The sequence below is a fragment of the Leptopilina heterotoma genome, unplaced genomic scaffold (genome assembly GCF_015476425.1).
Source record: "Leptopilina heterotoma isolate Lh14 unplaced genomic scaffold, ASM1547642v1 Lhet_284, whole genome shotgun sequence".
Taxonomy (NCBI): Eukaryota; Metazoa; Arthropoda; class Insecta; order Hymenoptera; family Figitidae; genus Leptopilina; species Leptopilina heterotoma.
This window is the reverse complement of record NW_025110990.1, coordinates 331567-346118: the sequence shown is the minus strand read 5'-3', so window position 1 is coordinate 346118 and position 14552 is coordinate 331567. Positions and strand designations below refer to the sequence as shown.

General features: G+C 27.4%; 1 protein-coding gene across 4 annotated transcripts in view; it reads left to right on the top strand.

The window, feature by feature from the left end:
• LOC122504191 (SAM and SH3 domain-containing protein 1-like) overlaps positions 1-14552 on the top strand; it is a 641260-nt gene that overhangs the window by 322121 nt on the left and 304587 nt on the right. For all 4 annotated transcript variants that reach the window (XM_043615130.1, XM_043615129.1, XM_043615128.1 and 1 more), the window contains one exon: positions 5143-5199. In XM_043615130.1, coding sequence (XP_043471065.1) covers positions 5143-5199 — 57 coding nt within the window. The remainder of the gene's footprint in view (positions 1-5142; positions 5200-14552) is intronic.

Below are 14552 nucleotides of genomic sequence, written 5' to 3'. Positions count from 1 at the left end.
ATTTTCTAACACAATCCTTTATTTCTGTTATATTTTTATCATTATTTTATATTTTATTTTATTTATAATTATATTATATTTTTTAATTTTGAAAATACCGAACGAAAAATGACGAACAATAGAGGGGCTGATAGTAAAAATGGTTTATAATAATAATAGTGGAAGCAAAAGTAGAATAAGTGACTTGAGAGCAAAAACGGGTGAAAATGATTATGTAATTTCTTGGTAAATTAATTATATTAATGCTTAAAAAATATTGTCAATAATAAAAAAACTTATTTTATTTGAATTAATATTTTGTAATTATTATAATTAATTTATATAAACTCATTTTTCATAAAATATATAGATAGTGCCTTTTTTAAACTGGACGGCAGGTCTGTCTTTGTGTCTATCTGTAGACACAATGGTCTATCGCCACGATAACTTTTGAAAAACTTATTGTATCAACTTGCAACTTTGCATGAACAAAGTTAGTGTTAAAATACAGATCGAGTTCGTTAGCCAGCCACTTTTGTTAAAAAATACAGTACTTTCAAAATTTTGAAAATTCAATTTTTTCAAATTTCAAATTTTTTAACTTTATATTACTTTAGATTAGGAAAATACAAACAACTTTCCTCTATAACATTTTTTCATACCAAGTCAAATTTCGTTTTTTTAAAAAAGTTTTTGGGTCAGTCCAGCTCATCTGTGTTAAGAAAATTTCATTGATTTTCTGAAATGTTAAAACTGTTATAAAAATTTGTAGTTCGCAACAACACAAAAAACACTTTTAACCGTTTTTTGAAATTGTTGTTATCTTTTTGCATCAACACCTTTAGGTTACTTAAAATACTTAAAATAAATTAAAATAAATAAATAATAAATAAATAATAAATAATAAATAAATAAATAATAAATAAATAATAAATAAATAAATAATAAATAAATAATAAATAAATAAATAATAAATAAATAATAAATAAATAAATAAATTTAAATAAATTAAATTAATCTTAAATAAATTTAAGATATTTAATGCACTTTTAGATATTAGAACAATAAATTACGTGTTTTATTATAGCTTAATTTAATATTATTCTTTTTAATTTTTTTTCATGTTTACCCTTTTCGGGTAGTTTTTTGTTTTAATAAATAAAAGTAATAAAGAAATAAATACTATTATTAGTTCATTAAGCTCTGTATATAAAGCACCTAAAAACTAAGGTTATTTTTCAATTTTGCAAATATTTAAGATTGGCAAAAAAGCATGAAGATATTGTATGATTTTATCAATTTCAGCAACAGTTTAATCAAATAATTGTTATTTACAAATCACGTACACAAAGAACTTGATACTAGTATTTTAAAAATATTGTAGCTTCTTCAGCAAATCATGTTTCTACGAAAGTTGGTAATTAAAAATAATTTCACATTTTTTATCAGCAAGACCAAAACTTTACATTTAAGTCCACTTAATCTTGAAATCATTAGCAAACAAAATATGTGATGAGAATGTAATCCTTAAAGTCGTAGTAACTTTAAGAGAAAAATTGTTTTCATGAAACGTATGATGGGAAACAGTAAAAAGAACGCTAATAATGGACAACGGCCGCGGACGACTGCGAGCTATTTGCGCGCGAAACGCGCATTAATCCTCGGAGCGCAAAGCGCGACGACCAACATTCGCGCGCCCCGAGGCGCACTGAAACTTGCGAGCGTTCTTGAATATTGAACTTTAAAATTCTATATCGACTTTTACTTAATTTGAAAAAAAAAATTTCAAAAATAGTAAAATCCAAATTGTGCGCTACGCGGAGAATCACCCCATTATTTAAAACGGATCCTTGAGCAGGCCATTTTATAATAAAAAAATATGTTTAATATATTTTTTGTCCTACCTGCACGGAAAGTATGTCATTTCGGGCACTTAAGGCGGGCGCAAAGTAACACATTACGCCCGGGAGTGGGGGAAGCGGGCGGAAAAGTATTTTCTCCAACACTTGCTCTGAAAGGAGTACTTTTCTTGGTAGAAAAGTGTGGCGAAAGTAGAACTTTTCTCAACTGCTCTGAAGAGCGTGGCGAAAGTAAATTCAGCTTGGCGAAATTAATTTTTAGCGTGGCGAAAGTAAATTTGGCGTGGCGAAAGTAAATCATGAATTTATTCTTTTTTCTTGTTCTTTGACCGAGATTTATTTTGTATCTAACTTCTTCCCCACTCAAAAAACATTCGTCTTTTATTATATTAAACATAAGCACACGTTAAATTAAAATTATACGAAACTCACGAAGAAACCTTTCCTTGCAAGGTGTTGGAGAAAACGTAGTGCACAACTCGTGGTGAAAGAATGATTTTTCGAGAGTGATTGCTGCTCTCGCTACGCTTGAGCCGCAAACTTCACTCTCGAAAAATCACACTTTCGCCACTAGTTGTACAATGTACTATTGCGCCCGCTTGTATGACGTCAGCGGGCGGTAAAGTATTTTTTCTAACACACGCACGGAAAATACATCATTTCTTACCTGTGTAGAGGGTGGAAAGTATATCTTTTCAGACGAGAGGGAGGGAATGTTACTTTATCTCCCTCTGACGTCATAGCGGGGAGAGAAAAGTGCTTTACCTCCCTGTCGTCCAAAATCACATGTAATATATTTTAATAACAATGTAAAGATAAAATGTATCTTTACTTACGACTAAATATATATGTTTTATTGAAAATTGTTAAATTGTTAAAATTATTAAATTGTTTTTTTTTGTTTAAAATTGTTTTAATTGTTGAATTGTTAAATTGTTGTTTTTGTTTGTTTTTTAATTTGTTTAAATTGTTGTTTATTGTTATGTTATTGTTAAAATTGTTAATTTTTAATAATTAATCATATTAAAAAATTATACTATTATTATAATAAACTTTCGGTTGAAAACATTATTGTCGTTAAAAATCTTTATGAAGTGGTTGTAGGGGAGAGTCTCCAGTTGTGAGACACCTCCAGTTGTGAGACAGTCAATTTTTTTTAACATGCAATATTAAAAAGACGATTGGTTTCTATAAAAACATTTCTTTTTATATGAGCTAACTTTTTCGTGTACGCCGAAGCGGATATATAAAGTGTTTTTGTTAAATACCAACACTGTGTGTGATAATATTAAAATAAAGTTAAAGTTAAAATAGTTAAAGCTATTAAATTGTGTTTATTTGATAGTCATATTTTGGCGAATAAATATTATTATTTAGTATATAATAATATATATTATTAATATATTTAATTATTTCTACTAAACATAACGTTTTATGTCAAACTTATTAAATTTTAGCAATTTTTAATGAGTGTCTCACAACTGGAGACATTTTTTTTTGACAAAAGCGATGTGCTCGGAAAATGTATCGTAAAATTTTTTGAGTTCATCGAAACACTATACTTTCTTTTAATAAAAGTTGCGTATTTCTGTTACCTTTCGAACGGTGTATTTTATTTACAATTTCGTTTACTCGTTTACAATTTACGGGTCAAAAATGAAACCCGTCTCACAACTGGAGACTCTCCCCTACTTTCCGTTTACGTGTATTAGAAAAAATAGTATGTGCACCACGAGATGAAAATGATTTTCACTCGTGTGTTTACAGTTCTCGTCTTCGCTCGCAGCACTCGCCTTCGGCTCGTGTGCTCGCTACGCCTCGAACTGCAAAATCCAAACTCGTGGAAATCTTCTATTTTCCTCCCTAGATGCACAATATACTATTCCGCCCGCTTCCCCTACCTCCGAGCGGGCGGAAAAGTATTTTGCGCCCGCTTGTTAATTATTAGATTTTCTTCATTAAAATGCGATATTTTCGACTTTCTTTTTATGTTGACTATAGAACTGCAAACATTTTCAACTTGTTTTATTTTGTCTATAAAAATTTGCAATTTTTTTTTATTTTCTCTAAAAAAATAATGAGACATTTGGTTTTGTTCCCATTTCGTTTATCAAAATTGTCAATTTTAAAAGTTCTTGTTTCAGTTTTGTTCAATTATTAATTACTACGTTCTAAATAAATACTACGTTTCCAGAATACATTGTTTTTTATATTTCTATTCTAAAACTTCTATCATTATAGACTTTATTCGATGTAATGTTTATATAGAGCTTAATTTTTAGCTAATATGAGCGTTTAATCGTGCGTGCCCTCAATGCCATACTTTCCATGCAGTTATGTAAGACAAAAAATTATTTTCGCATCATGGGCGCAAAGGTGACTTTTTTTTTAAAAAAAATAAAAATTAATCAAGCACAAATTTAAAAAAAATTAATTTGTTTATAAAAAACGTTTTTTTTTAATAAAAATTTTTAAAAATTATTTTTTTACATTACTTAAAAGTTGAAGAAAAACCAAAATTTTCTTCCTTTGACAACTTTTTTCTAAACTCAATACTTTCAAACTTATAAGCTACTGAAAATAGGTCTACTTTTAAATCCATCTAAATTTTTTATGCTTATGAATGATCCACCTTTTTCCTGACAATTTTAAGTATTTGAATCTATAATATACTTTGAAAAATTAAATAACAAATAATTAGTTAATATTTTTTTACAAAAAACTCGAAAATTTTTATTATTTTTTATTGGCAATTTTTTATACTATTTCTCTTTCCGAATGAAAATTTAAAATTGATATGATATTGTGGTATAAAGTATAGGTACATAATAAAGAAAATACATCCAACGCAAAGTTAATTTGCAGTATATTTCTTCTACTTATTCAAAATTATCATTAATATTCTCTACTCTTGACTTCACAATAGCCTTAATATTCGTTCCTCTATTCTCTTTCTTTTCTGCCAGTACCCTCGCAGATTTGAGGGGAAAAAGTTTTACAGCATGATAAGCTGGATGATAAATTGAACTCACTCTTCCTCTCTTTCTCGTGAGAGAATGAAGTGATCCTCTACGCCTCCGTCACTCCACAACTTATTATTTAATTCATGTTTTCTGTCGTGTTTTTAAATTTTTCGCAACACGGAAAAATCAAATTTTATTAGTTTTCAAACATTTAATTATTTATTCACAATTAATTCATTGTAAATTAATATTTAATTATATTATTTCTAAATTGTTGATTAATTAATATTATTAAACTATTATGATTTATTAAATGTATGATAATTTTTCTCATGTTCCAGCTGAAGGTTCAAGAAGCATTGAAGCAGAAGGAGAGATTTCATAAAGAGCACGAAGATGTAAGTTAATATTTTGCCTTATTTCATTTTACGAGAGTTAATGCAGAGAGGAAAACCCAAAAGTAAAAGAAGGGAGAAATTGCAAAAAGTTTGCATTCACGATTAGTGACACGAAGATGTCGTAATTCCTCGATAAAAATTTACGAATCACCCTAGAGAGTTATTGCTTTTGTGAGTCAGCACAGTTCGAGAGAACTTGAGACTCATAAATTTGTTGAAAAATGTTTAAAAATTCTCACTTTTTTCTGTTATAAAAATTGAAAAAGGTTTCCACAGTGAAAAAAACCATTTTTTAAAACAAACATTATTCAACGCTTCTATACTTCTATACAAAATATCAGCTCAATCAATTAAATATACTAATACAAAAAGAAGAATTTGTTTTTAACATGTTCATAGAAATTTCAAAAATAATTAGAACTTATTGATTGCTCTTTCTTTTAAAATCGAAAACAGTTAAAAAATTCATTCAATGAATTAACAAAAATTCCGGCGCAGACAATGGAAAGAAGTGAAAAAAGCAAAATGAAAAATCTTTCCTTCTCGATTCACCCAGGCGCGAAAGACCAATGCTGACGATAGATTAAAGGTTGATTGAGTCTTGAACGCTCAGTGTGGGTAACTCACAGTAGAAGCAGTCTTTACATCACTGTCAATCAATATTAGTTCAATATTGGTTCAACATTGGGCCCAATGCTCGTCCCATGCTCGATTCAAGACTCGGTCAATCTTTATGAGTGAAGCTCGAACATCTAATCTTGATTCAAGCTTGAATCAATCTTTACACAATATTCAGTTTATCTTTATTTATTACCGTGTTCACTTAATTAAATAATATTATAATAATTATAATTATAATAATTGTTTCAAATAATAATAATAATTAACATTAAGTTATTAATTGATAAATGAATATTTATATTTATTTAGTATAAATATATTATTATAATTGTAACATTCAAATTTAAAAAAAGTTAAATGGAAAATTTTTTTTATAAATGTTTTTAAAATTATTATAGATAATTAGTAAATAATAATTAAAATGTGCAATAAATATTCCTGACACTGCGTCATGTTTAATAATTTTATTAATTATGCTAATTTTTAATATTAATTTAATTAATTATTATTTATTTATTAATTAATTATTATAATTATTAATAATTATTATTATAATTAATAATAATTACAATATTTAACATTATAGTTCATTATTATTCCAAATTATATTTATTTAAATAATATATTATTAATATATCTAATAATAAATGTTAATAATTTTGTTACTGAATAATAAAAAATATCATTTATTTATCGATGTTTATTAAATTATCCATTAAATATTTTTAATTGTAAAATGTTTTAAAAGTTGAATTTTGTAATGATTACAATTTTATTATGAATTATTTAATATTCATTTTTAATAATTAAAATAATTCAGGATTAGTATGTGTAAAATTTTTAGTCATAGTTTTCACTTTGCCCTTATAAGTAACAAAGTATACGGCACTGGCATTAATATATTACATTAGTCCGAGGTCTCATCGAGACTCAGTGGCCGTGCGGTTTAAGTGGTTGCGTCAAGGACTTCCGGAATGCGTCTGGGGCGGGGGGACGTGAGTTCGATCCCACATGCGAGCGGATTTTTTCATTATAAGCGTTACATAAAATAATAAAATTACTATTTAATCTGTATAATTAATAAGTGTTGTGAATAAAAACTTGTGAACTTGTTTGTAAATAATATTAAAAGTCTGTTAAAAATGAAGTTAAAAAATGTACAAATTATCACAAATTGTCTTTTTTTGCTAAAATTATTTTTCAATATTATTATGTTAAATGACATTTATTGTTAGTAATATAATATTTATATGAAAATAATATAATTATTATAATAATAACTTATTGTCATTAAATATGTAAATACATATATATTAATAACAATACTGTTTATTATTAATAATAATAATTAATATATTCACGTTATATTGAATGAACGCGTGAGAAGCGTGTAAATTTGGGAACAGTGGAAGCAGTCTTGTTCAGTCCTGCTTTCGGCTTCCGCAGCATTGATTGAAGATTGAACGCCAGTCTTCAACAAAGACTGAGCGTCAGGTTTACATCGGTGTTACTATTCCGGACTCAAGCAGCCTTGCTTTCACTGTCCCACCAAGCTTTAACCAATACTGACCAACCCTCAATCAAGCTTCGTAAAGCCTGAACTCACTGTCAGCTCGCGCCTGGGCAGTAACAAGTGAATTTTATCATACACGGGGCAAAATTTCTCAAGTGTACCAATGTCAAAATTGCAAGTTGTTGTATCGGGCTAATATTTTCACAGTATTTAGTACTATGTATGAGTACTTCAACCACAAAGTATTATGAAATTTTATAACAAATTGTAGAGGGGGGAGGGGGTTGAAGATTTTGGATAAGTATGAACAGTGAGTTTTCTAAAAAATCGTAGCTTCTATATAATAAAGCAAAAAAAATTTTGACCTATATGTTTTTGGTAGGTTTTTTCACGCTCTTTCAAATGGTGAAAATTTTTTTTTTTAATTTTTAAAATTTAACCCTTTTTTTTGAAAATTAAAAATTTTTTTGGTTTTTTTTTCAAGAAGGTCCCTTTTTTTTTCTTTTTTTTTGTACCAAAAGAAAGCTTAAGATGTGTACTTTCAATAACTAAAACGAAAAAAATGATGTTTTTTTTTGTTTTCGAATTATTAATTAATTAATTATTAAAAATTAATAAAAATTGAAATATTTTGCAACAAAATAAAGTAAACGCAATTCTGAAGTTACTACTGTAAAGCACTACAAAATCCGCATCCAACGAGTCCAATATGAAATATTTTGGATAAATTGACGTTTTTTAAATAAATATTTATAAAAATTAATTAACAAATGAATATCATTTATAAAAATAAAGATAAAGTGTTAGTTTTTTTTTACACAAATGTTTATACAATTCTACTTTTAAAAAAATGTATTCCAGTTATTTGCAACAATTGTTTAAATAAAATATTCATCACCTTATGCGTGTGTTGCGCTGCATAACTATCTTCCCGGCTTAATATTATTTCACATTTTTTATAGAATATTTTTTTATTTTTTACATTTTTGATGTAAGAAAAGATTATTTCTTTTTTATATCAATAATTTTTTATTATTTTAATATTACTTATTATTATTAAATTATTTTGTAATTAATTTATTAGGAATTACGTAAAAATTTCTTGTTGATATTAAAATAATAAAAAATTATTAATGTAAAAAAGAAACCATCTTTTCTTACATTAAAAATGTAAAAAATAAAAAAATATTCTATAAAAAATGTGAAATAATATTAAGCCGGGAAGATAGTTATGCAGCGCAACACACGCATAAGGTGATGAATATTTTATTTAAACAATTGTTGCAAATAACTGGAATACATTTTTTTAAAAGTAGAATTGTATAAACATTTGTGTAAAAAAAAACTAACACTTTATCTTTATTTTCATAAATGATATTCATTTGTTAATTAATTTTTATAAATATTTATTTATAAAACGTCAATTTATCCAAAATATTTCATATTGGACTCGTTGGATGCGGATTTTGTAGTGCTTTACAGTAGTAACTTCAGAATTGCGTTAACTTTATTTTGTTGTAAAATATTTCAATTTTTATTAATTTTTATTAATTAATTAATTAATAATTCGAAAACAAAAAAAAACGTCATTTTTTTCGTTTTAGTTATTGAAAGTACACATCTTAAGCTTTCTTTTGGTACAAAAAAAAGAAAAAAAAAGGGTCCTTCTTGAAAAAAAAACCAAAAAAATTTTTAATTTTCAAAAAAAAGGGTTAAATTTTAAAATTTAAAAAAAAAAATTTTTTTTTAAAAATAAAAATTTTCACCATTTGAAAGAGCGTGAAAAAACCTACCAAAAACAGATAGGTCAAAATTTTTTTTTGCTTTATTATATAGAAGCTACGATTTTTTAGAAAACTCACTGTTCATACTTATCCAAAATCTTCAACCCCCTCCCCCCTCTACAATTTGTTATAAAATTTCATAATACTTGGTGGTTGAAGTACTCATACATAGTACTAAATACTGTGAAAATATTAGCCCGATACAACAACTTGCAATTTTGACATTGGTACACTTGAGAAATTTTGCCCCACATATAATTAAAGCAACAGTATCGTCTCAGTAAAAAAACAAACAAAGCTTGAAATGAGATTCTTTTGAAGGCGTGGTTATATGAGAGGAAATTTAAAATTGATAGTAAGATATTAAAAAGTAAAATTACTCGTATGTGCATTTGCACATTGCATATTTCAATTCTGAAACGAGAGAACCGGTTTCAATCTCTTTGGATTGTGAGCTAAGGGCTTGAAACACATAGTATATACATACATACATGTATATATATATATATGCTTCGACCTATGCTTCGATAACTGACAGTGCAAACACTTCATTAGCACATAATTCTACTGGTGTGTTTGCAATTAGCATTGTACTACACCTCGTCTACAAATCTTTCGTTTCACTAATAATTCTAACTTGAAGCATACACACTGTACATATTATCTTGATTTAGGTAGGTACTAAAAAAATTCCTCCCTCAAAACCGATTTTTCTGTAATTAAATTTTTCATCATTTTCTTTTATAGGGGAGAGTCTCCAGTTGTGAGACGGGTTTCATTTTTGACCCGTAAATTGTAAACGGGTAAACGAAATTTTAAATAAAATACACCGTTCGAAAGGTAACAGAAACCCGTGTAGAAAAATTTCGGGGCAGTCTGGAGTCCAGAGATTGCCTCAACTAGACGCATCTGGACGGTCTAATCTGGACGGTCTAACTGTGTGCTATATGGGATTTTTCTGGACGGTCTAATTTAGACTTTCTAACTGTATGCTATATGGGATTTTTCTGGACGGTCTAATTTAGACTGTCTAACTGTATGCTATATAGGACTTCATTGGCATCACTAGAATTCAAAATTTTTAAAGTAAGGGAAGTGTTCCGGTTGTGGGCACCCTTTTGTTTTTGCCTTATAACATTTGTCCATGTGCATATTATACAAATATATGTGTACGAATTTAAAGCTAGAGGTCTAAGGTGACTGTCAGTGAAGGAATTAAATTGATTCCTTTAAATAAAAAAGTTTTATTAGAAATTTAGTGAAATGGGAATTTTTTGACAAAAAAAATTTTGTACCCGGTTGTGGGCACCCTTGAAAAATCCGCTAAAAATGGAAAAATATTAAAGGAAACCAACACAAATAAAGAAGAAATGAAAGTTTCTTTATTTTAAGAGAATTTGCTGGGATAAAGAACAAAAATGATGACACGTTTTCACACTATGCTCATCGCTAACAAAAGCATAATGCTTGCATGTGAAGTAGCTAGTACGCATAACATAACGCACTTCTAATGCACTGAACGACTATATTCATCGCATTTAATGGAGTTTGCGGCTGTCACTTTCCTTGGCAGAAAGTTTAGATAGATGAGACAGTAGTCCTCATCATTGTCAGATGGTAGAGCCTCCTTAACATAAAGGTGCCCACAACCGGGAATGACAGTCATTTTTTAAAAAGACCAACACATTTTGTGATGCAGGATTTTGGTTAAACACGAAGGTAAATCACAAAATATAATGACAACACTGCAAAAAAAAATTAAACCCTTTTTTTCTGAACGAATCTACACCCATATGTTGCTCTTCGAAAACAATACAAAATTACTTTTTTATTTATTTAATGCAAATTTTCTTTATTATGCTCACAGCTATTACACAAATGCATATATTTGTTTCGTTATCAATACGAAAAGTCCGTATTGTCAACGAACACGACTTGCAATACTTAGATCAGTAAAGTCTGCTTGCCGTCGAAGTTTACGTAGGGGTGCCCACAACCGGCGCACTTCCCCTACAAATCAAAGTACAATCAAGACTTTAGTGCCCGATTTGTCGGTCTTCTTTGAATTTATACATGGATTGTCACTTCAAAATTTAATGGAATAATTTAGTATCTAAAGAATCGTTCAAAAATAAATATTGTAGGTTTATATGAATTATTATGAATAAAATTTTCAATGAGTTTAATTAAAAATTCTAAAGATCTTAGATTTTTGAAAAATGCCTAATAATTCAAATTCTCCTGAAATTAGATAAATTTTTTAACATATTGTATTTGATTAATTATTAAAAATAATTTATCTGTAGAAGAATTTTAGTTAAAAACACTATAAACAATTGAATGTTGGAGAAGTTACAGATTATTGTAGAAATTTAATTATTTTCAAAAGTAACAAAATTCTACACAGAAATTCAATTATGTTCAAAAATTTGTTTCAATTCTCACCAAAATTTCAATTATCTTTATAAATAATAAAATCGTTCTCTGAAATTCAATTATTTTCCAAATTTTTAACAAGATTCTTGGCAAAATAAAATGTAAGCAAAAATTTAATTACTTTCATAAATAAAAAACCTTTCACAAAAATTCAATAAGGATTTACAAATTTTTTACAAGTTTCTTCTCAATAATTCAATTATTTTTATAAATAATAAAATTCTTAAAATTTTTTTATTATTCAAAATTTCTTAGTTAATCTCAGAATTTCTTAATTATTTTTTATACAATTTTAATCGAATTTTGAGGTCATCGAATGTGCACTAAGTTTTGACTTCAGTTTCTGAAAGTACTTATCAAATCTAGCAAAAACCTATTTCAGTTTTGCTAGATTAGCTCGTATTTGAATTTTATCAACATTTGAATTTTTTTTTGAATTATCACATTTTTCAGTTTTCTGATACGGGCGAATGGGAACACTGGCTATTAAAAGTTTATTAAAAAAATTCGCAATGGTCACAATTTGAAAAGCAATAATCCCTCTTTAATTACAGAGAAAGAAAAAAAATTTAGTCGAAAATTATTCCAGTTACGAATTTTTTTTGGCTTTTTTACATTTTTTGGTTTTATGAAAAGGGCGGGTGAGAAAGCTGGCTATTAAAAGATTATTAAAAAAAATTTCGCAGTGGTCACCATTTAAAGAGCAATAATTCCTCTTTAATTTCTGACATTAAAAAAAATATTTGGTCGAAAATTATTTGAGTTATGAATTTTTTTTGTAATTTTTCAAATTTTTCGGTTTTTCTAATACGAGAGGGTGGGAACGCTATCTATTAAAAGTTTATTACACAAGATTCCCAATTGTCATAATTTGAAAAGCAATAATCGTTCTTTAAATTCTAATAAAGAAACAAAAATTTGGTCAAAAATTGTTCGAGTTATGACTTTTCTTTTGACTTTTTCACATTTTTCGGTTTTTTGATAAAGCGGGTGGAAACGCTGGCTATTAGAAGTTTATAAAAAAAATTCGCAATGGTCACCATTTGAAGAGCAGTAGTTTCAACCTAATTTCTGACATTGAAAAAAAAATTTGGTCGAAAATTGGTCGAGTTATGAATTTTTTTCGTACTTTTGCAAATTTTTTTTGTTTTTTGATCCGGGCGGGTAAGAACGCTGGTTATTAAATTTTTTTTTTAAAAACGCAATGGTCACATTTTGGAGAGCAATACTTCCTCTTCAATTTCTGACAAAGAAAACAAAATTTGGTCAAAAATTGTTCCACTTATTAATTTTTTTTTGACTTTTTCACATTTTTAAATTTTTTGATCAGACGGGTGGGAACGCAGGCTATTAAAAATTTATAAAAAAATTTCGAATGATCACAATTTGAAGAGCATAATTCCGTCTTTAATTTCTGATAAAAGAAAAAAAATTTGGTCAAAAATTGTTCAAGTTATTAAATTTTTTTACTTTTTTTCAATTTTCGGTTTTCTGATAACGGAAGTGGGAATACTGAATATTAAAAATTTATAAAAAGAATTCGTAATGGGCACAATTTAAAGAGCAATAATCCCTATTTAATTTCTGCCAAAGATAAAATATTTGATTCGAAATATTTGGTTTCGAAAAAAGTAAAAAAAAAATCAAAACCCTCGGTTGCACAGGACCGCGCGTGTACAAATGTACAGAAATAAATAAATAACACGAATAATTTTCTACCAATTTTTTTTCTTTTATCAGAAATTAAAGAAGGATTATTGCATTTTAAAATTTGACCGTTGTGAATTTTTTTAATTCATTTTTAATAGCCAGCGTTCCCACCCGCCCGTATCAAAAAACCGAAAAATGTTAAAAAGTAAAAAAAAAACATAATTAGAACAATTTTTGACCAAATTTTTTTTCTTTGACATAAATCAAAGAGGAATTATTGCTCTGCAAAATGTGACCATTGCGTTTTTAAAAAAGAAAAATTTAATAACCAGCGTTCTCACCCGCCCAGATCAAAAACAAAAAAAATTTGAAAAAGTACGAAAAAAATTCATAAAAAATCCAATTTTTGACCAAATTTTTTTTTCAAAGTCAGAAACTAAAGAGGAATTATTGCTCTTCAAATGATTACCACTGCGAATTTTTTTTATAATCTTTTAATAGCCAGCTTTCTCACCCGCCCGTTTCATAAAACCAAAAAATGTAAACAAGCCAAAAAAAATTCGTAACTGGAACAATTTTCGACCAAAATTTTTTTTCTTTCTCTCTAATTAAAGAGGGATTATTGCTTTTCAAATTTTGACCATTGCGAATTTTTTTAATAAACTTTTTATAGCCAGTGTTCCCATCAGCCCGTATCAGAAAACTGAAAAATGTGAAAATTAAAAAAAAATTCAAATGTCGATAAAATTTAAATCCGAGCTAATCTAGCAAAACTAAAATAGGTTTTTGCTAGTTTCGATAAGTACTTTCAGAAACTGAAGTCAAAACTTAGTGCACATTTTATGTGTTGCACTGTGTAATTATACTTAAGAATTCTATTGAAATTCGCCATAAGAATTCAATTATTTAAAAAATTTTTGATAAAACTGAAAGTAATTCATTAAAAAATAGTTAATGATTATAATTGTAGTAAGAATTATTTATTTAAATATTCATATATAATAATTAAAATAATTCGGAATTATTATGTGTAATAATTTTAGTCATAGTCACTTCGTCCTTATAAGCAACAGAATATATGACACTGGCATTGATATAGTAAATTAGGAGAGTTCACACCCAGACTTCAGTGGTCGTGCGGTTAAAATGCTTCGAGTCGGGTCGTCAAGGGTGGGGGGCGTGAGTTCGATCCCACATGCGAGCGGATATTTTTCATTGTAAGTGTTATATAAAATAATAAAATTACTGTATTTAATCTGTATAACTGTTATAAATTAAAATTGTAAACATGTTTGTAAATAATGTTAAAGGCCTGTTAAAGAATGAATTTAAAAAATGTACCAATTAAC